The 26,145-nt window shown below is 44.8% G+C and overlaps 1 protein-coding gene across 4 annotated transcripts in view; it reads right to left on the bottom strand.

The window, feature by feature from the left end:
• The window catches only part of KDM5B (lysine demethylase 5B), a 178,815-nt gene that overhangs the window by 11,513 nt on the left and 141,157 nt on the right, over positions 1 to 26,145 (bottom strand). For all 4 annotated transcript variants that reach the window (XM_084611400.1, XM_084611399.1, XM_084611401.1 and 1 more), the window contains 2 exons: positions 8,057 to 8,542; positions 5,332 to 5,443 (listed from right to left, as the gene is read on the bottom strand). In XM_084611400.1, the coding sequence (XP_084467526.1) occupies positions 5,332 to 5,443; positions 8,057 to 8,542 (598 nt within the window). The remainder of the gene's footprint in view (positions 1 to 5,331; positions 5,444 to 8,056; positions 8,543 to 26,145) is intronic.

Genomic DNA, 26,145 nt, shown 5'->3' with positions numbered 1-26,145 from the left:
CATGGCGATCCGGGGAGGTCCCAGACGACTGGAAAAAGGCTAATGTAGTGCCCATTTTTAAAAAAAGAGAAGAAGGAGGATCCTGGGAACTACAGGCCAGTCAGCCTCACCTCAGTCTCTAGAAAAATCATGGAGCAGGTCCTCAAGGAATCAATTCTGAAGCACTTAGAGGAGAGGAAAGTGATCAGGAACAGTCAGCATGGATTCACCAAGGGCAAGTCATGCCTGACTAATCTAATTGCCTTCTATGATGAGATAACTGGCTCTGTGGATAAGCGGAAAGGCGTGGACATGTTATTCCTTGACTTTAGCAAAGCTTTTGACATGGTCTCCCACAGTATTCTTGCCAGCAAGTTAAAGAAGTATGGGCTGGATGAATGGACTATAAGGTGGATAGAAAGTTGGCTAGATTGTCAGGCTCAACGGGTAGTGATCAATGGTTCCATGTCCAGTTGGCAGCCGGTATCAAGTGGAGTGCCCCAAGAGTCGGTCCTGGGGCCGGTTTTGTTCAATATCTTCATAAATGATCTGGAGGATGGTGTGGATTGCACCCTCAGCAAGTTTGCAGATGACACTAAACTGGGAGGAGAGGTAGATACGCTGGAGGGTAGGGATAGGATACAGAGGGACCTAGACAAATTAGAGGATTGGGCCAAAAGAAATCTGATGAGGTTCAACAAGGACAAGTGCAGAGTCCTGCACTTAGGATGGAAGAATCCCATGCACCGCTACAGACTACGGATCGAATGGTTCGGCAGCAGTTCTGCAGAAAAGGACCTAGGGGGTTACAGTGGATGAGAAACTGGATATGAGTCAACATTGTGCCCTTGTTGCCAAGAAGGCCAATGGCATTTTGGGATGTATATGTAGGGGCATTGCCAGCAGATCGAGGGACGTGATCATTCCCCTCTATTCGACATTGGTGAGGCCTCATCTGGAGTACTGTGTCCAGTTTTGGGTCCCACACTACAAGAAGGATGTGGAAAAATTGGAAAGAGTCCAGAGTAGGGCATCAAAAATGATTAGGGGACTGGAACACATGACTTATGAGGAGAGGCTGAGGGAACTGGGATTGTTTAGTCTGTGGAAGAGAAGAATGAGGGGGGATCTGATAGCTGCTTTCAACTACCTGAAAGGGGGTTCGAAAGAGGATGGATCTAGACTGTTCTCAGTGGTAGCTGATGACAGAACAAGGAGTAATGGTCTCAAGTTGCAGTGGGGGAGGTTTAGGTTGGATATTAGGAAAAAAATTTTCACTAGGAGGGTGGTGAAACAGTGGAATGTGTTACCTAGGGAGGTGGTGGAATCTCCTTCCTTAGAGGTTTTTAAGGTCAGGCTTGAAAGCCCTGGCTGGGACAATTTAGTTGGGGATTGGTCCTGCTTTGAGCAGGGGGTTGGACTAGATGACCTCCTGAGGTCCCTTCCAACCCTGATATTCTATGACTCTACGATTTCTAACATGAAAGCCGCAGGCACTCCATATAAGATGCAAAATGAGACCTTGTACCAAAATCACATGTGCTATGTAATGTGAATAGTGTTGTTCACCGTGAAAGAGTATAGCCATTGTTCTATAAAATGCATCTTTTTAAATACTTCACTCCCTTTTTTCCTCCAGCAGCTGCAAATGTTTCAAGCCTCCCTCCTCCGTCCCAAAGGCTCTCTCAGATAAGGCAGTGAAAAAACGCATGCGCGATTAAATGTTCTCTGAGCTCATGCAGTCGTCCAGCACTGCCAAAGTTCAGTAGAATGTGTGGAGAGACAACAGCAGAGTACAGGAAAGTGGCTGATGAATGTGAGGAGAGGTGGCGGCAGGAAGATCAGAGGAGGCATGAGGCAAAGGTGGGGCTACTGCGGGATCAAACGGACATGCTCCGGCATCTGGTGGAGGTTCATGAACGGCAGCAGGATCACAGACTGCCGCTGCAGCCCCTGTTTAACCACCCTCACTCCTCCCCAGGTTCTATAGCCTCCTCACCCAGACGCCCAAGAACATGGGGGAGGGGAAGGTTCCAGACACCCAACCACTGCACCCCAGTGGACAGTCCAAGCAACAGAAGGTTGTCATTCAACAAGTTTTAAAGTTGCCTTTTCCTTCCCTCCTACCACACCCTACCCGAGCTACCTTGTGAGTTATCTCCCTATTTTTATAATCAATTAATAAAGAATACATGTTTTTTAAATGATAGTGACTTTATTTCCTTTGCAAGCAAGTTGTGATTGAAGGGGGGAGGGCTGGTGGCTTACAGGGAATTTAGAGTCAACCAAGGGGGCGGGTTTTCATCAAGGAGAAACTAACGGAAGTGTCACACAGTACCCTGGCCAGTCATGAAACTGGTTTTCAAAGCTTCTCTGATGCGCAGCTCTTCCTGCTGAGCTCTTCTAACCGCCCTGGTGTCTGGCTGCACATATTCAGCAGCCAGGCAATTTGTCTCAACCTCCCACCCCGCCATAATCGTCTCCCCCTTACTCTCACAGAGATTGTGAAGCACACAACAAGCAGCAATAACAAAGGGAATATTGGTTTCGCTGAGGTCTTATGAAGTCAGTAAACTGCGCCAGCGACCCTTTAAATGTCCAAATGCACACTCTACCACCATTCTGCACTTGCTCAGCCTACAGTTGAACAGGTCCTTACTACTGTCCAAGGTGCCTGTGTATGGCTTCATGAGCCAGGGCATTAAGGGGTAGACTGGGTCCCCAAGGATAACTATAGGCATTTCAACATCCCCAACAGTTTTTTTCTTGTCTGGGAAGTAAATCCCTTCCTGCAGCCATTTAAACAGACCAGAGTTCCTGAAGATGCGAGCGTCATGAACCCTTCCCAGCCATCCCACATTGATGTTGGTGAAATGTTCCTTTTGATTCACCAGTGCTTGCAGCACCATTGAAAAGTACCCCTGGCAGTTTATGTACTGTCTGCCCTGGTGGTCCGGTCCCAAGATAGAGATATGCGTTCTGTCTATAGCCCCACCACAGTTAGGGAAGCCCATTGCAGCAAAGCCATCTAGTATGACCTGCACATTTCTCAGAGTCACTACCTTTGATAGCAGCAGCTCAATGACTGCATTGGGTACTTGCATCACAGCAACCCCCACAGTAGATTTGCCCACTCCAAATTGATTACCGACTGACCGGTAGCTGTCCAGCATTGCAAGCCTCCACAGGGCTATTGCCACTCGCTTGTGAACTGTGAGGGCTGCTCTCATCTTGGTATTCTTGCGCTTCAGGGCAGGGGAAAGCAAGTAACGAAGTTCCATGAAAGTGCCCTTATGCATGCGAAAGTTTCGGAGCCACTGGGAATCATCCCAAACCTGCAACACTATGTGGTCCCATCACTCTGTGCTTGTTTCCCGGGCCCAGAATCAGCGTTCCACAGGATGAGCCTGCCCCAATAACACCATGATCTCCAAATTGCTGGGGACTGCGGTTTTAGAGAAATCTGTGTTCTTGTCCTCATCATCGCACTGCTGTCGCCTCCTCACCTGGTTTTTCAGGTGCTGGTTCTACATAAACTGCATGATAATGCGCGAGGTGTTTACAATGGTTATAACTGCTGCGGTGAACTGAATGGGTTCCATGCTTGCCGTGCTATGGCGTCCATTCGGGCAACCCAGGGAAAAGGGCGCAAAATGATTGTCTGCTGTTGTTTTCATGGAGGGAGGGAAGGTTGACTGACGACATTTACGCATAACCACCCGTGACAAATTTTTGGCCTCATCAGGCATTGGGAGCTCAGCCCAGAATTCCAATGGGCAGCAGAGACCACAGTGCACCCCTGGGAATGTCGACGTCTGCCACGGTACTGTGGACGCACACGACTGAATTAATGCGCTTAGTGTGGATGCATGCACTCGACTTTATACAATCTGCTCCCAAAAATCGACTTCTATAAAATCGGAGTACTTTTGTAGTGTAGACATAGCCTTAGGGACATACAGCAATTTTGTTCTTCAACAGCAAGCAAAAAAAACAATCTTGCGGAAGTTTTGGGTAGTGAGAGCACTAGAACATGTGTGTCTTATACAAAAATCGGAGTTCAGCAGCACCTCTCTCTGCGGCATTGATGGCATGCAACATAATTTTAATGACAGCCTCCTGATAGGAACTATGAAGGACCACCACTGAATAGTGTGAGGAAGTAGCTTCATTACACCATGAAATGACAAAATTCTTTGAGCAATTTTTCACATGCTGGAGCGTTTTTCCTATAAAGTATAGGGTTAACCTGTCCTTCATGAGAGTATATGACAGTAACTTCTTCATTGTGAGATTGGAGATGTTCGTGGAGTCAATGATTTTGTACGGAATAGGTGCAACACCATGAAGTCTCTTCTTTTTCTTCTTCTTCTTTTTAAATATTTTTTTAATTGATTCCTCTGCATTCATTTCAAACAGGAGATGGACTTTGCCATAGGTTCAGTATTTTCTTTATGTCTTCATAATGAAATGTTCAGCCAAGTCTTGGCAGGTGTTAACTGTTTGTTGAGAGCTTGTACCTCAACCATACTCTCTATAATTGCTATGCAGAAAGGCCTCGGCTGCAGTCAGGTACCAGTCACATTGTCAGTAAGTGCTGGCTTAGAAAGACCATGCAAGACATGCATTTGCTTTTGATAGTGCCACATCTTTTGGAGCTTTTAAGGATATGCACTGTTTTTCATTTCTGCAGACAGGATTGCTAAAACTGTGTCCACATCCCATAGTTCATCTTCAATAAATGCTTTAAGAAAACAAATGCTTTCTGCTAAGCATTTGTTCCTCTTCTATCCCATTCAAAGCCTATACGTGGCAACTTATCAATTCCAGCTGAGTCCCACAGTTTGCAGTAGAAAAATAAGTATGTTTCTATTTTTTTTTTAAAAACACACCACATTACATACATTCTTGGTATGACACTCAATGTGATATGCAATATCATATGCAGGGCCATCTTTTGTGTCAATGTACCACTTACCTTTATTTTCCATGCAACATTCTCACTAAAAGTGACTTGCCTCATACAGTTTCTCACCCCCCTGCGCTGAAGGTGACACCATTGAAATTATTATTCTGTAGATATTTGCCAATAAATTGACATATCCCTTACCTTTCTACCATTAACTTGCCCACAGAATTAACATGCTCCTAGACTATGAGGCCTGCCTTAGAAAGATGATGCCCATTCATCTGGCTTCCCAGCTTGTGTTTCAGCCCAAACTGTCTTTATGAACAAATCCTTCTACTCTCTATGACTCAAAAGCAAGAACTGGAGAACAAGGCAGGGCACACATGTTTATACTTCAGATCTCCCAGTCATACACTGAAAAACGTAAGTGAAATATAACAAACCATGAAAGGGAATGCAGTTCTGTCCTGAAGAAAAGGGAGCATGTAAAGACATGGTTCTGTTATCCCAGTCGTGAGGCAGAGAAAAAGACATTGCACCAATTGTCTGAGATACCTAAGGGAACAGAAATATTTATTAAACACATCTTTTTGTATAACACCTTTTGAGTTAAATGTGTCAGACATTGCAACAAAACAAACACTTATTTCTATTTGAAGTATTTTAACCTTTTAGTATTGCAACTCATTAATTCTATCAAATTCCTTGCATCCTCCTTCACCTTAAACCTGGAAATTTATTAAAAGCAATGTTGTGACTGAAGTTTTTATATGAAAATCTGTGAATTATGGATTCCACAGAGACCACGTAAAGTGGCCCCACTGCATTGATCTAGCTTCTTCGACCACTTTATATAATCTCTAATGGCAAAGTGCAGACATGTACAGTGGAGCCAAGGTATGGTCACCTGGGAATAACAGACTTTCTTAACTTTGGTGTCTGTAAAATCTCAGTCCCAGTGCTGCATTAATGTCACTTTTACAGCTAATTTCCTTCGCTTCTTAAAAATGAGAAGGGAATTCTTGCACTGAGATTCTGTACTAGTCATGGGATTAATTGCAAGGACAGTTTAAAGCATAGGTTAACATGCACCAAATGCACAGATTAGCAAAGTACTTGCATCTACTAAACAAAGGCCGTCTTCTCTCCTGAACTTTGTGTAACCTCACAACTTTCATTGACCTCAGTGGGATTTCTGCTATGAACTGAGGATAGTATATAGATCATACACTTCAATTAAATCTAGAATTCAACCTTTTCCTCCAAACAAGTCTGACACCCCAGTGTAAACAAATATTCTTTTATAGAAGGACATAGTGTGGTCCAGTGGCTAGGACATTGGCTTCGGACTCAGTAGACCTAGGTTCTATTCATATTTTGATGTCTTCAAATCCAGGTGGGATGCCTTTCTGGAAGATACGCTTTAGTGGAAACTAAATGCCTAACTGCATCTTTAGGCATCTCAACAACTTTGAAAATCTGGCCCTAAATTAATTGTTCATGACTATTTCTTAAGCAAATTTTTCAAACTAAGCTAAAATTTATACATTCTTCACTAAAGTCATTAGCCAAAAGATTCAAACTTGGGTGGTTAAAGTCTTGTATTTAAATACGTAAGTTATCTGGTTATCTTCAATGGAAGTTGTGGTTGCTCAGCAATTGTAACAATTAGGCCAATTTTATTTAGGAACCTGAATAAGGACTTGGGTGCTTAATTTTAGGGACCTGTGGCAGGGCAGGGGTATAAACCCTTTGGATGCCCTGCTAAAGGGGTGGCTCCTCCCCTGCTTCCGGGCAGAGCAGCCGGGTGCAGGGGCCCAGACACTCAGCAAGGAGCTCAGCTGCAGACCCTAACAAGGGCAGGCTCAGGGGAATCAGCTGAGCCCACTGGAGCCAGCTGGGCTGGTGTCTGGGAGGAGACACAAGTCCAGGGAAAGGCTCAGTGAGAAGGCTAGCCAGGGGAGAAGACAGGGGGACTGCAGCTCTATTTCTACTGACTGCAGGAAGCCTCAGGGGCCAGAAGACCCAGGGAAGGGTCAGTGAGGGGGTAGGTGTTGGGGGAATTGGGGTTGCACTAAGCACTGTAAATAAAGACACGGGTGAAACAACTGAAAGAGGCATTGGGACCCCTTCTTTGACCAGCCTAAACACAAGAGCACAAGGACGCGAGGCAGGGAACCTGTGCACACCCTGCGACAGGACCCCATTTTAAAATTTTAGTCTACATAGGTACCAAATGTGGCAAAAGTATCTGATTTACACAACTACCAAAACCAGCTGGAATATTTCTTAAAACAGAATTAGGTAGGTCAAAAGTGACCAAAATAGACAAGTCCGATATCAAACAAGGTTGGGCTAACAGGAGTAAGAAGTTTCAGCCAGTCGAGAGATTTACTTCAAGTTACAGACACCTTAAAAGTGACGTGCAAAGGAGGTTTTGTGGTTTGTTTTTGTTTTGTTTTTTGATACACAAAGACCTGAAACTTTTCTTTTAAAGCATTTTGGGGTTTGTTTTTTGCCTTAGAAAAATAAAGTCTGGTTTTGCTGAAGGAATTCTTACCTCTAGAGGTCCCATAGTATGTTTGGATGTTAACGCTCACACTAAACAACAGCTATTCTGCACTTCTGAAAACTAAACCCCCCTCCTTCAGGAAAATGAAACCCATCATACACCCTGTCACCCCACCATGTGTTGTCAAAGGCCCTACTCATCTTAACATATACATCGTCTACTACATCCCTCAGCTACACCCCCATTACTCATGCGCACGCACACACAAAATGGTGCTTTAACAGGATAGGTAAGGATACTGAATCTTCAGCAGAGACTTAATCCAAAAGGACAGTCATTGAAAAGGATGCAGAATTCTCAGTTCCAGCAGGGCAGGAATGCAGCATTCCAAGTTGCTGGACAACATGGTGGATAATACACACATATTCCTCAACTAACAAGGAAAACTCCCACTTCCTCAAAGTTATACAGGGATCAACACTTGAGAATTAGCCAGCAATAAAATAATAATCTGCCATGGTAATACTTTTTTGAAGACACTAGGTGAATATATAATTAACCTGTTTCAAGTAGAATCTACAAAATACAAAGGAATTTGGCAAACTGCTCTTGCTGAACTCAGATGACTCCTACCCACTCCTAGAAGTAAATCTCACCTTGTTTGTCTCTGGCAACTGGCATGCTGTGGCTTGCCATCTATTGTACAATAATCCTGAGCCAATTTTGTCTTGTATAAGTTTTAGATTCCCTGAATATAACATTTGTTGTGCTCTGTGCTGCCAGTTCACAGTTCTCTCGATCATATACCGTAAAGCATCTCCCTCAGGAAGCCTCACGCGGATACGCTGCAGGGAAGCCAGTAAAGGGAGGATTTTTTCTAAAGGTGGCTTTTCTGATCTATGGCAGTGAGGACAGAGCCAAACACAAGGTCCCTGAAAAGTACTGGGCACTGAAACACAGCTGGTGTGGAAGACCCCTCTGCAGAGTTCACATTTTATCATTGGTGCTGCTGGCTCTTTCTGGCAAAGGCAAACTTTCATCTCTGCATCATCTTCATTAGATAGCACCTTCCCTTCATTTGCTGCTCTCAGAGAACGCAGTGCCTCCATCTCCTTTAAACGGGCTTCCCCAAGAGCGGCCATCTGCAAGGAAGTGAAAACAAATGCATTTAATTCCAGGATCGGCAAAAACAGAATCCCCTCTACATGTAGGTTACTCACTGGAGTTGTTTGAGTGACCTCTGAACATTCACACTCTTGAGATGTGCCAGTGATGCAGAATAGACCTTCCAGTAACAGTGCCAGGTGGAATGCTCTCATGATCTCTGATCCCAACATGTGGAGGGTAAGGCTGTAAGAGTGGGCCTGGTGCTCTATCTGCCTCAATTCCTTCTACCACCTTCCTTGGGTCCAGAGTTATAGCTAGGATTCCAAGGGAGAGGGGAAGGGGGATGGGGAGCATGAATGGGCAGAGTCCATCTCAAAGAACTCCGGTTACTGGTGAGTAAACTTCACTTCTTCTGCCAGTAGCCTATGCACACTTCCACTCTTGGGAGTTTGGCAAGCAGTGCTCCTCCTTCCAAACAGTGAGATGAGAAGGCCTAGTTAAACAGAGATTTTAAGACATTTTTACCAAACTGAGGATCTGATCTAGATGTCAGATCTAAGGCACAGTTTGTGGTGATGGTCTGAACTGAGCTTCAAGAGGGAGCTCTACAGACCACTAATATGGAAGCAGCCTTCACTCTAGTTGGGTGCACTCTACACACTTTTGGAAGAGGAGCACTGGCATGTTTATAACACTCTTCAGTAGAGTCTAACCCACTTAGAAGGGCAATGGGATGCAATTGCCTGAATTTCACTCTCTTCCCCATAAGAGACAGTCTAGGCAATTTCCTATATTCCTCAGACCTAATCAAATAGCAGGGTAATGTTCTTGTAACATCCAATGTGTGTAGATTAGCTTCCCCTAAGTGGGGAGTGAGGCCTGGGGAAAAATACTGGCAAGGACAGGACTGGAATTCTGTTACCTTGGAGAAATTTGGGGTGTGTGATGAAGGACCTTTTGAAAGACTGTAAGGGGGAGGGAGGGTCAGCCTGGGGAGCCTGCAGCTGAAGTGATCATAGAATATTAGGGTTGGAAAAGACCTCAAGAGGTCATCTAGTCCAATCCCCTACTCAAAGCAGGATAGCTACAATAAAGGGAGGTTTCATGAGCTAAGTACTAGACTGAGGTCTTGTGTTGCTGTGGGTTCTCTAACTAGAGGTAAATGTACTTTCGAACCCTCCAAAAACCTTTTTATTACAAAATACAGAGTTTTGCCTGGCTAAACTGTGATGAGATGAGATGAGATGGCTGTGAGATGTACTTTTACTGATGATAATGGATAGTCCCAAGGATTTAAAATGAAGTACTCCAGTATGGCTAGAACAGCAGCTGAACCTGTGTTTATTTTATTGCTGGATGCTCACAAAGAAAATCTTTTCTACTTATGATCATAACCCAGGCGAGTCCAATGCTTCCTGAAGTTTAATAGACTCTTCTGTACCTTCTCCAAACAAGGTGGTGCCAGATCTGTCAAAGTCCTATAACCCATGCTGCCAAGTGGCAAGAGTCTAAGTCTGGATGGTAAATCTGATTTCTCTTCTAGGTCAACGGGTCTGGAATTGTGGGGAGACTCTTATGAGAATGGCAGTAGATTCAAGAACCAATGTTGTGTCACCCAATCTGGGGCAATCAGAAAAGAAACACAGAAATGTAGGACTAGAAGGGATTCAGTAGGTTATCTAGTCCAGTCCTCTGCATGGAGGCAGGACTAAGTATTATCTAGACCATACCTGGCTTGTGTACAGCTAGCCTTTACATAAAAGCCTCTCGTGATGGAGATTCTACCACCTCCCTAGGTAATATGTTCCAGTGCTTACCTACTCATACAGTCTGGAAGTTATTCTTAATGTCTAACCTAAATCTCCCTTGTGGCTATTTAAGCCCATGACTTCTTGCCTTGTCCTCAGTTGATAAGGAGAACAATTTATCATCCTGCTCTTTATAACAACCTTTTACTCATCCCCCCCCACCCCCTGTTCTTTTCCAGGCTAAACAAACCCATTTTTTCAGTCTTTCCTTGTCCTGGGTTTTAGACCTTAAATCATTTTTGTTGCTCTCCTCTGTTTTCTCTCCAAGTTGTCCACATCTTTCTTAAAGTGTGGTGACCAGGACTGGACACAATACTCCAAGTTGAGACTATCAGTGCTAAGAAGAGTGGAAAAACTACTACTTCTGTCTTGCCTTCAGCACGCCTGTTAATATATCCCAGAATGTTGTTTGCCTTTTTTTCAACTGTATTACACTGTTGACTCATATTTAGTTTATGATCCACTATAACCTCCAGGTCCTTTTCTGCAGTATGCCTTCCTAGGCAGTCATTTCCTGTTTTGTATTTGTGCAATTGATTATTCCATCTTAAGTGCAGTATTTTGCATTTGTCCTTATTGAATTTCATTCTGATTATTTCAGACCAATTCTCCAGTTTGTCAAGATCATTTTGAATTCTAATTCTGTCCTTCAAAGTACTTGCAAACCCTCCAAGGTTGGAATCATCCACAAACTTCATAAGTGTACTCTCTATACCATTATCCAAATAATTTATGAAGATACTTAATAGAACCAGACCCAAGAAAGATCCTTGCAGGACCCCACTTGATATACCCTTTCAGCTTGACTGTGAGCTGCTGCTGATTATTCTCAGAGTATGATTTTCCATCCAGTTGTTTGCCCACCTTATAGTAGCTGTGATTGGCCCTGTGAGCCAAAGGCAGATTGGAATGTGGATGTCTCAGAGGCTTGATGCCATGAATCTGAGCCACCACAGTAAACATGGATCAAGTAAGGAGTGATGTTTCCAAGGAAACATCAGGTGCCTCATCAGACTTATGAAGATGTTTTGAGCATGGAACAGAAGGCCTTGAACCTGGTGCAGAGTGTGTTTCTCAAAATAGGACCCTGGCCCTCAATATTACCCTTTGCTGTGACTTTGGCTTCTGAGGCTGAGGTCTTAGAGGAATGTGTTTGTACTTCAGCATATGGCACAACAAGTACTCAAGCCTTTGGGGTATGCTGTTAAGAATCAGTTCTCTAACCAGAGGTGGACACCAGCAAAGCCCAGAGTTTATGCTCAATCAGATCCTGTCTTTGTGGATTCGCAGTGGCTGACACTTTAGGTTTGGCTCCAGCCAAGGATGCAGAAACCTGCTTCAGGACTTTGCCAGGCTTTCTAATATCTTTGGAGGCTGCAACAGAGTGTGGTCTCCCAGCACTTACAGATCCCTGCATTTCAGTGCTGAAGCTGTTAATAGCTCCTTCATTTGCACAGCTTGAAGGCAATTCTCACAGTCTTTTCTGACCCTGGAAGTGAAGGTGCTGCATATGGACAAACAAGGTGAATGACCTTGCCCCAAGCAGGCCACAGGTGCCTCTGGAAGTAGGAAAATCAGGGCAAAAGATGCAACTCTTGAGCCCTGATATCATTGTCTTTGTTTCTGACATATTGGAACCAAGGATCTGCACCAGGGTGACTAAAGAACCTTAGTCAAAAAATAATAAAATAAAAATAAAGAACTAACAGCTAATGAAGGTAGAGAGGTGAATCTGGGTTGGGAGCCTGGTGAGGTTCCTGGTCAGTCTGCTATGACTGGAAGGAACTAAGGCGGCTGATGCTCCACATCTCTTTTACTGAGGAATGGGGAGGAGGGTGCTATAATGGGTGCTATAATGGGCACTGCTACTAGAAAGTTCCACTGGCTTAGCTGAACTGTTGGCACATCCCAAGAATGGGAATGTGCAAAAGCCATTCAAAGAATAGCAGCTTCTCCAGCAAAGAGCTCCACGGTAATCCGGCAAACATTCTTCCAAATTTAATGCTTATAAAATTGGATACCCTTGCAAAATAATCTTTACCCCCCCACTCCCCAAAACCCTGCCCTGCGTATAAAAAGGATTTCACTCTCACTTCCCTAAAGGTTACTTAAAGCTGAAACCAAGGTTCAAAAGCAGACATGGTATATGGATACTTTTCTCTGCACATACCTCTTTACTCTTCTGGTTTGTCTCTCTGTCGTCTGAAAACAGAGCATAGTTTGCAGGCACTCAGTGAAGTTTGTGTGCCTGCCTTAACATTTCGTCCCCTTTTTATAGTTCTTTTTGCCTAAACTTGATAAATCTTTAGTTCTACTCATCAGTACTGTAGCAGTATGGTACAATTTATCATGGAAGTTTACCTATATATTATTTAAAAAGTTAAATTTAAAAACAAAAAGTTACACTGTATTCTGGATATCTGACCCACTAAGTCAATTGCAAATTAAGAGCCAGGTTCATCACCATACTCCAGCTGCTTTGTATTGTTCTAGCAATGCAAAACTACAGTAAGCAGTGTAAACTGAACAGAGAGCTTATCTCGGACAGAAAGGATTATGGAGTTCTAAGTACAGTGAGGTTTTTGCACAGTTACTAATTCTGAGACATGCCTTTTGGAGATAATGCCTCTTAGAAAGGTAGACCTTGATGGAGAAAGAGAGAGAGAATGGGTAAGTTAGATGTCATGGGTTTGAAATGTGCTGCCTTGAGGGCTTGGATAACTGGAGATAGGTACAGTGTTGGGAGATCAGACAAAACCTGTAACAAGCACTATCTGATCAGTCTGAGGAATCTGGGTATTTGAGGTTGCTCAATCAAAGAACCAGAACACTGCATAAACACTGCTGAGGGTTGACACCAGTCTTGCTATGGTGCATTACTGCAAGGTTATCCAAACCACCCTGGAGAAGCTCTAAGCTCTAGTATAACTGGGATTCTAGCTTCCCTTGTGCCAGAAATGAAACTTGACAAGATAAATGAACAGGTTAGCGAATAGGAGCAGCTAACAGGGAAGTTTTGCGAAGGAGTTTAGAGGGAGAGCTGGGGGCTAGATACACTTAACATTCTTTAAACTTCTTTAAACTTAAGGCCAAAAACACCCCCTGATAAAAACAAAACAAACAACAAAGGAACGATCTGCAGGAGGAAAAAGAGAATGCAAGCAGAAGTCCAGCAGTAGAGTGGGGGCTATCCAGTTTATTGCACTCAGTGCAGCATGTAGGATTACCTGCCCTATGGGCATGTTACATATATGTACATTCGGTACAAGGAGCTCCTGGCTCTCAGAGAACGTGTACGGGCTTTGGAAACAAGGGTGACTGAACTGGAGGAGCTAAGGGAGACGTAGAGGTACACAGATGAGACTTTCTGGGACATAGTAGAACAGTCCCACCACCAGTCTGACAGCCTATGTGCTGTTGAGGAGGATGCAAGTCTCAGGGAAAGAACATCCAACTGGAGTGTATGGAAACGATCCCATAGTTGGGACCCTCCTTCCAGATGATGTTTTGGTATCTTCTCGCACTGAGGATACCTCTCTGGTGGCAGGAACTCCAGTTATTAGGAAGAGACCTGTATTAATAATGAATGATTCAATCATTAGAAACAGTTAGCTGGGTTTGCAACAACTGGGAGAACGACACAGTGACTTGCCTGCTTGGTGCAAAGGTTGCGGATCTCTCAAGACATCTAGATAAACTTATGTGTAGTGCTGGGGAGGATCCGGTAGTTGTGGTATATGTACGTACCAGTGACATAGGGAAGGATAGGAGAGAGGTCCTGGAGGCCAAATTTAGGCTACTAGGTAAGAGATTAAAGTACAGGACCTCCATAGTAGCATTCTCTGAAATGCCTCCAGTTCCACGTGCAGGGCCAGGTAGACAGGCAGAACTGCAGGATCTCAATGCGTGGATGAGACGATGGTGTTGGGAGGAAGGGTTTAGATTTATTAGGAACTGGGGAAACTTTTGGGAAAGGGGGAGCCTATACAGGAAGGATGGGCTCCACCTAAACCAAAATGGAACCAGATTGCTGGCACTTAAAATTAAAAAGGTTGTAGAGCAGTTTTTAAACTAAGGGCTGGGGGAAGCCGACAGGGGCGGAAGAGCACGTGGTTCGGACAGAGACATCCCTTAGGGGAGGATTTATTAATGGAGATTCTTGATGGCCTAATAACAAGGAGAGGATGGAAGATGATAAAATACGGATAGGATCTGATGAGAAACAGTCAAATGAAAAATAGTCCCATTCAATTACATCATGTAATGGCAGACTGTGCTAAAAAGTGACAAATTCTTCAAGTGCTTACATACAAATGCTAGAAGTCTAAATAATAAGAGGGGTGAACTAGAGTGCCTTGTATTAAATGAGGATATTGATATAATAGGCATCACAGAAACTTGGTGGAATGAGAAACTGTCCCAGATTGAGGTGTCATTAGAAGAGGTTCTGGAACAAATTGATAAACTAGAAACAGTAATAAGTTACCAGGACTAGAGGGGATTCACCCAAGAGTCCTAAAGGAACTCAAATGTGAAATTGCAGAACTACTTACTGTGGTTTGTAACTTATTATTTAAATCAGCTTCTGTACCAAATGACTGGAGGATAGCTAATGTGACACCAATTTTTAAAAAGGGCTCCAGAGGTGATCCTGGCAATTAAGTAAACCTGACTTCAGTAACGGGCAAATTGGTTGAAACTTTAGTAAAGAACAGAATTATCAGACACATAGATTAACAGAATTAGTTGGCGAAGAGTCAACATGGTTTTTGTAAAGGGAAATCATGCCTCACCAATATACTATAATTCTTTGAGAGGGTCAATAAGCATGTGGACAAGGGGTATCCAGTGGATATAGTGTACTTAGATTTTCAGAAAGCCTTTGACAAGGTCCCTCACCAAAGGCTCTTAAGCAAAGTAAGCTATCATGGAATAAGAGGGAAGGTCCTATCATGGATTGGTAACTGGTTAAAAGATAGGAAACAAAGGGTAGGAATAAATGGTCAGGATCAAAAGGATTGCTCAAAACTGAGTGACTGGGCAACAAAATGGCAGATCAAATTCAATGTAGATAAATGCAAAGTAATGCACCTTGGAAAACATAATCCCAACAATACATATAAAATGATGGGGTCTAAATTAGCTGTTACCACTCAAGAAAGAGATCTTGGCGTCATTGTGGATAATTCTCTGAAAACATCCACGCAATGTGCAGCGACAGTCAAAAAAGCTAACAATTGTGGGAATCATTAAGAAAGGGATAGATAATAAGAAAGAAAATATAATATTGCCTTATATAAATCCATGGTACGCCCACATCTTGAATACTGTGTGTAGATGTGGTCACCCCATTTCAAAAAAGATATCCTGGCCTTGGAAAAGGTACAGAAAAGGGCAACAAAAATGATTAGGAGTATGGAACAGCTTCCGCATGAGCAGATATTAATATGATTGGGACTTTTCAGCTTGGAAAAGAGAAGACTAAGGGGAGATATGATCGAGGTCTATAAAATCATGACTGGTGTGGAAAATAAGGAAGTGTTGCTTACTACTTCTCATAACACAAGAACTAGAGGCCACCAAATGAAATTAATAGGCAGCAGGTTTAAAACAAACAAACGGAAGTATTTCTTCACACAACACACAGTCAATCTGGAACTCTTTGCCAGAGGATGTTGTGAAGGCCAAGACTATAACAGGGTTCAAAAAAGAACTAGATAAAGTAATGGAGGATAGGTCCATCAATGGCCATTAGCCAGATGGGCAGGGATGTTGTCCCTTGCCTCTGTTTGCCAGAAGCTGGGAATGGGCGATAGAATGGATCACTTGATTACCTGTTCTGTTCACACCCTCTGGAGTACCTGGCATTGGACACTGTTGGAAGACAGGATAGTGGGCTAGATGGACCTTTGGTCTGACCCAGTATGGCCGTTCTTATGTTATTATGTAACAAGTTTTCCTGCTGGAGTACTCTGTGAATACCAGAGAATAAGCACTGATAAACTATACTTCTCTTTTGATGCGTAGGCTGTCATTCACAGATAATTGGGGTCCAATGTAAAAGGACCCATAATTCACAGTCCATTCAAGTGTCATTCTGCAGTGGGTTGGCTGGCTGGCTATGTCAGGCCTGAAAACTATGCCTTCTGGGCCAGTTGGGTATTAAAAGGATGATGACATCTGTTCTCTTTTCTTCCTTCTGTTTCAAGGTACCCTTTATGTGACCCGGAGACTCTTCTCTGCCCAGAACATTATTTCCATTGCTTTCAAGAGGCCCTCTGAATTTCTAGTGTTTATTCAAGCATGCCACGGGTGGTACTATCAAAATGAACCAGCAGGTGGTGTCCTCAGAAGATATTTCTAGACCCCACTCCCCAGCCTGAGAGGCTTGCTTCTAGTGAGTATCCAAAGGTTTGGAACAAGAACAAAAGGGTTGACTTTCAGCGTGTTCTTGGGACTCAGCCATCTGCAAAGGAACATCAGAATATGGTCAGGATCTGACACCTGATTCTGCACGACTTATGGCGAGCAGTTCCACATCTTGAACAGGAACTTCCAGAAATGCCTCATATGGACTCTCACCCCAGGGATGCATGGCACTATCAATCCCAGCTACCAGAAATACTGGGATACAGATGAATGCTGCTGAGAAGCCAATGATGTTATGAAGTTTTTGATCTTCATAAAGCTTTTCTGTGATGGGAATATTTTAACTAGAACCATGAGAATTTCAATCTCAATGTGAGCAGTTCTTTAGGACCGGTGGTTCAGAGAGCTCTTCTTGATGTTCAATACAGAACACCATGGGTGTGAATTACTGCCAGGGTCTGGCGAATTTTGATAATATCTGTTCTAATATGAGCTGTGCTCATACAAACATCCTCCATAGGTAAGTGAAGGTTGGTTACTTGTAACCAGAGTTCTTTAAGATGACTGCATATTCACATTTATGGGTAACATGCCGCCCAGTGCAGCCCAACAGTAGAACTTTCTTCAATCAGTACCCATTAGAGCGCACGTGTGACTCCTTCAGCCCCTCTCATCATTTCCAAATGTTCTGAAGGCAATGCTATATAAGGGGGTACTGTGCCCTCTACCACCTCAGTTCTTTCTGCCGCTAACCCAGAGAAACCATAACAGAACTCGAGAAAGTGGAGAAGGTGGGTGGGAAATCTAAAGATGTAGAGTCATGTAGAAGAACTTCAGTTACAAGTATGGAACCTTCATTTCTTCTTCTTTGAGTGGTTCTGCAAATCCACGCATATGGATAGTTTGGCAAACAGTGGTGAAAACTCAGGAGAAGGGAATAGAGTCCTAATTAATCAATGATTAAAGCATTGCTCTACCAAATCTAGCATCTGCTCTTGAAACCAAATCCAAACCATAATATTTAGTAAAGGTAGGGACTAACTTCCAAATAGCAACCTCACTCCAGAACACAGGGTCCAGACCTAGCAATTGATCACTGATTTCTCCACAGTATTTCCTTCGCAGCCCAGGCAAACCCATCTAATTTCCCATCACATCCAGACCAAACCCAGACACCCGGTCTGCGAAAATCCATGACCCCCGTCCCCTTCCCTAAAAAAATGAGTGTAACCATGAAGCAAGAGCTTCAGTCAGCTGGGAGAAATAAAGGAGCTGTTTAGTGACTGGAGAAGCCCAATAGTTAGAGCCCTGCACAACTGCAGATATTAGCATCTGTGGATGTGAATATCCGCGGACCATGTTTGCTGATCATGGCTCTACCAATGGTGCTGGGTCCTTAACCCTGAAGGGGGCACGTGTTTTTGAAAGATTTCAGGAAAGTCTATGCTGTGTTAAAATTTAAGGCATACCCTATGCCACACATTGATGAACTGCTGGATCAGCTCGGTGAGGTGGAGTACATTACCACCTTAGATCTGACCAAAAGGTATTGGCAGATTGCACTCATGCCTGAGTCCTGTGAAAAAACTGCACTGGGCACCCATATGTGATGGGGTAGGGAGGCCCTATACCAGTAGAGAAGGGGTTAAGGGAAAGCTTATGAGCCCAGCTAGCCCAGTCCCACTACACCTGCAGCCAGTGCCAAGCCTGGCTCAGTTCAGGGCTGACTGGCCCTGAAGAAGGATGGAGCTCTGCCTGAAGGGAGCTTTGCCAGCAGGGTTGTGGAGAGATGAGCCTGTTAGCTGGAACACCCACTGGGGAGGAACAGTTAGACTCCCAAGGATTGAGTAAGGCAAAGGTACAGACTTTGGAAACTAAGCACAAAGGATAGGGCAAGGATGCCCTATGGGAGGACTGGTGGTGAACGAGTATTGATTTGGGTTTGCTTTTTACTCAGGGCCTCACTGTCCCCTCATAACCCAATAAAGCCATGGAGTCCAGGACTGATCTCCAATAGCTGGGAAACATATCCCAAAAACATATCTGTAGAATATGTCAAACTGTCCAAAAGACTGAGGAAACGCAGATTTAGGTGGCACAAGTTTTGACAGTTCAGGTCTCTTAACTCTTTTTCTACCCTCCTATAACTGATGATCCAACCTCAGATCCACTGTCGACCTCACTGGAGACAGCAAGGACGGTGGAGGATGAACAGACAAAATGTAAAACAGATCTGCCAGGTGATCCTGTAACAGTCTTTGGAGGAGGCAAAGATGGACCTGGAGAAACTCTCTTCTGCTTTCACATTTTTTCAGGTGAAGGGGATGTAGATCTAGGAGCGGATGATGCCTTTCTCTCTCTCACCCACATCAGTCCTTTACTCAGATCCAAGGAGTTCTCAGAAACAGACCATCAGCCACCACAGTAAAAGTCCTTTTCAGATCCGGGAGGGCCCCAAGTGGGAATGGATGATGACTTAGAGCCATACCCCTAGAATTTGAAGTTGTACCCAGAACTGACTTAAGTTTCAGACTCAGAACTACAGATGGAAAGCTAACATATGCAACCTAGCAATGCTAACGTTGGCCATCTTCTCCCTCACCTTTTTTTCTTCAGAACAGACACACAGCTGCTTCTGCTTTGGTCAAATGAGCCAATATTCAAGAGGTGGTGTGACACAGCTAACTGGTAGTACAAACAAACGCAAGAGTCCTCTGAATGGAAATCAGTTTGCCTTTCACCCCATCTGCAAACAAATAACTGCATTGAGGATCTTAAAGGGTCTGGTGCGGTCCAAGTGGAAGACCAGTGCTCTCTTCACATATAGCAATGAAGCTTCTGCTCATCTGTATGCGTGTGAGGCCAGTCAGCCTCACCTCAGTCCCCGGAAAAATCATGGAGCATATCCTCAAGGAATCAATTCTGAAGCACTTAGACGAGAGGAAAGTGATCAGGAACAGTCAGCATGGATTCACCAAGGGAAAGTCATGCCTGACTAATCTAATTGCCTTCTATGATGAGATAACTGGTTTTGTGGATGAAGGGAAAGCAGTGGACGTGTTATTCCTCGACTTTAGAAAAGCTTTTGACACTGTCTCCCACAGTATTCTTGTCAGCAAGTTAAAGAAGTATGGACCGGATGGATGCACTACAAGGTGGGTAGAAAGTTGGCTAGATTGTCGGGCTCAACGGGTAGTGATCAATGGCTCCATGTCCAGTTGGCAGCCGGTATCTAGCGGAGTGCCCCAAGGGTCGGTCTTGGGGCCAGTTTTGTTCAATATCTTCATTAATGATCTGGAGGATGGTGTGGATTGCACCCTCAGCAAGTTTGCAGACGACACTAAACTGGGAGGAGTGGTAGATACGCTGGAGGGTAGGGATAGGATACAGAGGGACCTAGACAAATTAGAGGATTGGGCCAAAAGAAATCTGATGAGGTTCAACAAGGACAAGTGCAGAGTCCTGCACTTAGGACGGAAGAATCCAATGCACCGCTACAGACTAGGGACCGAATGGCTAGGCAGCAGTTCTGCAGAGAAGGACCTAGGGGTGATAGTGGACGAGAAGCTGGATATGAGTCAACAGTGTGCCCTTGTTGCCAAGAAGGCCAACGGCATGTTGGGGTGTATAAGTAGGGGCATTGCCAGCAGATCGAGGGACGTGATCGTTCCCCTCTATTCGACATTGGTGAGGCCTCATCTGGAGAACTGTGTCCAGTTTTGGGCCCCACACTACAAGAAGGATGTGGAGAAATTGGAGAGAGACCAGCGAAGGGCAACAAAAATCATTAGGGGACTGGAACACATGAGTTATGAGGAGAGGCTGAGGGAACTGGGATTGTTTAGTCTACGGAAGAGAAGAATGAGGGGGGATTTGATAGCTGCTTTCAACTACCTGAAAGGTGGATCCAAAGAGGATGGATCTAGACTATTTTCAGTGATAGCAGATGACAGGACAAGGAGTAATGGTCTCAAGTTGCAGGGGGGGAGGTTTAGGTTGGATATTAGGAAAAACTTTTTCACTAAGAGGGTGGTGAAACATTGGAATGAGTTACCTAGGGAGGTGGTGGAATCCCCTTCCTTAGAAGTTTTTAAGGCCAGGCTTGACAAAGCCCTGGCTGGGATGATTTAGTGGAGATTGGTCCTGCTCTGGGCAAGGGGTTGGACTTGATGGCCTCCAGAGGTCCCTTCCAACTCTGTTATTCTATGATTCTATGAGGCTTCAGGAAAAATGTTGAGAAGTAAATTGCCTGATTCATGTGGAAATTGGAAATGACCTATGTTAATAATTTTGGGTGAGGGCAGAGGTAAACTTTATCCTTACGGAAAAATATAAGGAGATTCTGGACTCAAGGCTCTCAATTCACCCATTCTCCTTGCTGAGATTATGACAACCAGAAATGCCACTTTCACAAAGAGGTGGAAAAAAGCAATCTACTACTCACTGGAGGGTGGAACCCTGAAATCACTGCCAAATGTACTTTAATGGAACTGTCAGGCCTTGCTTCTTTTAGGTGCAAGAGATAATCCAAAAAAATGGTTAAGCCTGCACTGGAGAGACACTTCTCTATTCAGACCGGATAGAAAAATATTTTTATTTGGCCAGGTAAGTACACCTAGTTGAAGGCTCTCTGTTGTTCAGAAGCACCTCCTCAATGTTTTTCAAGAAAGTCATTTCTAGTGGTGTTAGCCACGAAGCATCCACTCTGTCAAGTGGAAGGCCTATAGGTTGGGATGGGACAGACAGCCATGTTCCTGAGAATTCACGTCTGAATCTAATGGGATTGGTAGAGGAGGCCTTGCTGACATGGTTGAGAAGCAGTGTTGTCAAAGCCATGCTGGTGCTATTAATATGAGGCAACCATAAACCCGCTTGGCCTCAAATAGGGCTATCGGAGTAAAGGCATACAGCAGGGAGTTCATCCATGATAACAGAAAAGCATCCAAAGATCCAGTGCTGTGACCCTCTCGGGAGCAAAACTGATGGCATTTTCTGTTTGCCTTTGTTGCGAACAGGTCCACTTGTGGAGTTCCCCACAGCTGGAAGATGGATCTGGCTATGTCTGGACATAGTGACCATTTGTGGTGAGGGGAGAAAGACTTGCTTAGGTGATCTGCCAATGTTTTGTGCTCCCCTGAGAGGTAAGCAGTTTTGAGGAAACTGAGTTGGTTATACAGAACTCCCAAAGTAGAACTGCCTCCTGGCACAGTGGTAAGGAATACACCTTTCCTTGTCTGTTTAGAAAACACAGTTGCTATATTGGCCGTTAACACTAACAGATGTTTTTTGGCAGAATACAGGCAGTCCTCGGACTTACGACACAATTGATTCCTGAAGATTGCATCGTAAGTTGAAATGTCGTAACTCAGAATCACAATCCACTCCATTGCAGGACCGAGTGTCATAAACCAATTGTCGTAAGTCGAATCAGGGTGTTAATTCCAATGCCGCGGGTGCACTCTCCGGAGCTCAATCACATTGCTGTCTGGGCAAGGGGTGAACTCCACCTCTAAGCCGGAGAAGTTGTCACCCCCTGCAATCGAGGCCTGGGTCTGACAGCTCACCTTTGCTGCCGGCAACTGGTGCCGGGAGTGGTCCGACTGATGCCGGGAGTAGGGAGAGTGACGCTGGATCAGGGAGAGACCTCAAGGTCTCAGCGATGGTGACCAACAGCGCGACGAAGACTGGCGCCGAGGAGATTGTCTACGCCTGGGCGAGCCACAGTGCATAGACAGGGATTGGGTGCGCGTTGTTAATGATTCGTAGTGGCGAGCCAGAGTCCTGAGCCAACATGGAGACTAAGAACGTGGCAACCTAGGGCTCTGTCGTGGCTCCGGAGATCGGTAGTGCTCGCTGTCTTGTGCGAGGCCTTGCTTGGCAGGCTTGTCCTCGCAGGGAGCCATAGCCGGTTCCATTGCTGCACACGGTGCTGGCTGTGGTGGGGGTGCTCTTAAATCTTCAGGCGCTGGGAGCTGAGAGGAGGTCAGCTGTGCCTTCAGCTTGGGCCCCTTTACCGCTCCCTGGAGTTGGTGGTGGGTCCTTTTGTGGGGAAGAACTCCGCCGGGCTGAGCCCTTTTGCGGGTCTGCAGTGGGTGTAAGGCCCAACTGGGTCCTTTACCCAGAGCCTGCTAGTCGGGCTTGCTTGGTGCCGACTTCTTTGTTTTTTTCTTCGGCACCAGCAATGGGGCTCAGTGCCGGGAAAAGCCCAGTGACAGGGGTGCGCTACACACAGAAGACAAAGTGCTGGGTGCCGTGTCAGGATGTGCCGGCTCCAAAGCTGGGCTTAGGGCAGCCTGCATCAGGAAGGCCCCGAGACACATGTCGTGCTCTCTGTGTCTGAGTTCTGTGTAAGCACAGTTCTTACAGATGCGACAGTGCTCTTTTATGTGGGATTCCCCAAGGCAGCTTACACAACTCTCATGCGGGTCACTAACAGGCATAGGTCTGTTACATGTGGAGCAAGGTTTAAAACCCAGAGACCGGGACATGCACCACCTGGGGCAATGTCTGACTAAACACTTAACAGCTACTTAACAACTGACTAACAAACAATTAAACTATTTACAGCTAGAAGAACAAGGCTGAGATAGGAGAGAAAACCACTGACTGCTTGCAAAGCAAGGGACAGAGGCACTCCAAGTGTCCACTATGTGCCAATGGGGCCTGATACACCGCAGCAGGAGCGTGCCACTCCATAGGGCGCCACAGCCTGCCCTACAGATACCGCTAAGGCAAAAGTCTCCGATGAACACGCACATGGTCATGCACACACCTACAATGGAATCGACATTAGCAAGCAGTTGAAGAAGAATTTATATGGTGGCTAGAAGTAACAATCCAGGGAAGCACATTGGATGTTACAAGAGCAATACACTACTATTTGATAAGGGCTGAGGAATACAGGAAATTGCCTAGACTGTCTTGGCAGTCACATCCCAATATCGTTCTAAGTGGGTTAGACTCTACTGAAGAGTGTTATAAACATGCCAATGCTCCTCTTCCAGAAGTGCGTAGAGACACTTTGTTGCCGCCATATCGATTTTCTTCTTTAATGACAGGATAATCCATGGGGCTGCTGTTGTGGCTTTGAAATCTCAGAATAGGGTGCCCTCACTTAAGCTTTATAAGATCTTTTGGTACAAAGTCCCCTTCCTGGTAGTGCTACTGCTATTGAGGTTGGTAGGGCTATTGAGAATTAATACCTATGTTGTATTAATACCTAAGGTGCCACAAGTACTCCTTTTCTTTTTATGTTGTATGAAATTTCCTTTTTGTTTGTTCTAACTGGAGGTTCACATTCAGATCCTATGATGTCCTCAAAGGATGAGAGTAGGAGAAACCCTGTATTCAATAGGGTTTTGGTTTGTAAGCAAAAATATTCAATCAATGTTTAGACCTTCTTCTGTTTTGCCAGTTTGCAAACTAAACTACTGAAGTGTTCAGGCACAGGAATCTTTCCTGACTGTCCAGCTCTAGTGGTGATTCAGAGTTTGCCCTCCTCAAGAGCAGAACTCTGGGAAGAAAAAAAAAAAGAGTAATGTGTGTGTGGATTTGGGTTTTTTAAGGTTTCTTAGGAGTTGCTGTCTTTCTGTCCCAACAGGGAGGGGTCCCTGTGCTTCAATGTAATTTCTCTGGAATCCACCCACCCAAGGATAGGCATTGGAGCAAATCCAGATTATGTGAAGAGCCCAATAGGGGGCTTGAAAGTCTGAAAGAAAATCTGGAAGACCTAGTAACTTGGTCTTTGTTCAGTAAATCAAGTCGCATTTTGTATATATATATGGATTTCTCACCTACTGCAGTCATCCAATGATGCATGAGAAATGGGAGTGCTTTGTTCCAGGTGGGCCTTGAGTGGGCCTGGTTGATTGAGTGGAGGGTAAGGCTTTGAGCCGGGACAACTGCTTCAAGCCAGCAGCCTTATAAAAAAAGGCAGCCAGTTGCGAACAGCGGAGAGGCTAACAGAGGGAGTTGGCCTGGGAGTTCACCTGGGGAGAGCCCACTAAGGAGTTCATCTTACAGGCTTCTCCGACCTTTCAACTACCTGAAAGGGGGTTCGAAAGAGGATGGATCTAGACTGTTCTCAGTGGTAGCAGATGACAGAACAAGGAGTAACGGTCTCAAGTTGCAGTGTGGGAGGTTTAGGTTGAATATTAGGAAAAAACTTTTTCACTAGGAGGGTGGTGAAGCACTGGAATAGGTTGCCTAGGGAGGTGGTGGAATCTCCTTCCTTAGAGGTTTTTAAGGCCCGGCTTGACAAAGCCCTGGCTAGGATGATTTAGTTGGGGATTGGTCCTCCTTTGAGCAGGAGGTTGGACTAGATGACCTCCTGAGGTCCCTTCCAACCCTGATATTCTATGATTCTATGAAATGGAGATGTTATATGCTTCTTGCCTGGGCACAGATTACCCAAAGCACTCCTTGCTGTGAGGGAAACCCTTTTCTACCTCAGACTTAGAACCAGTTTCTCTGGCTGAGCTGCTGTGCCCCTACTTCGCAGGCCACAAACCAATTCATCTTCTGAACCTGAAACAGAGCTTCACAGAAGAAGCAACCTTGAATTTGGAAAGCATCTCTGATATGAACAGGAGTGGGAATCCTTTCTGAAGGAAACCTGCTGCTCTTGGTTGAGCTTGCCCACAGTGGAAGGAGGCATCATAAGGCCCTGATGTGTTGGTTTGACTCAGAGCTTTATGTCCTGGCAAAAGGAAGGTCACCTAGCTAGTAGTAGGCAGAGCAGAGATTGCCCTCAGAAGCTTCTGAAAGGCAACCTCACAAATCTAGCACCTCTTTGACTTTGCTAGGAACGCACAGAGCAATTCTGCATGTGTGTGTGCTGGGTCAGGGGTGAGGGAAAGAGTGGAAAGACAAAGCCCAGTAGAGAGATGCTGCACCAGAGAGCTGGAGCTTCAGTACCCTGGTGATTCCCAGGCTGAAGAGAGGAGATATAAACTGAAATAATAGAATCATAGAATATCAAGGTTGGAAGGGAGCTCAGGAGGTCATCTAGTCCAACCCCCTGCTCAAAGCAGGACCGATCCACAACTAAATCATCCCAAACAGGGCTTTGTCAAGCCTGACCTTAAAAACCTCTAAGGAAGGAGATTCCACCACCTCCCTAGGTAGCCCATTCCAGTACCTCACCACCCTCCTAGTGAAATAGTGTTTCCTAATATCCAACCTAAACCTCCCCCACTGGAACTTGAGACCATTACTCCTTGTTCTTTCATCTGCTACCACTGAGAACAGCCTAGATCCATCCTCTTTGGAACCCCCTTTCAAGTAGTTGAAAGCAGCTATCAGAAATGAGATTGCTATCGCCCAAATACAGAAATAAAATCTAAAATATAGAAAAACAAACTAGTGAGAAAAAGCCAAATTGACTGCTTCTTCCATCGCTAGAGGCAGAACTGAAGAGGGGGCAAGACTTAGCAACACCACAAGACTCCTCAAAATTCTAC

Source organism: Lepidochelys olivacea (assembly GCF_965140295.1).
Source record: "Lepidochelys olivacea isolate rLepOli2 genome assembly, chromosome: 21".
NCBI classification, from domain to species: Eukaryota; Metazoa; Chordata; order Testudines; family Cheloniidae; genus Lepidochelys; species Lepidochelys olivacea.
The sequence above is the reverse complement of the archived record's forward strand: the minus strand, read 5'-3'. Positions and strand labels throughout refer to the sequence as shown.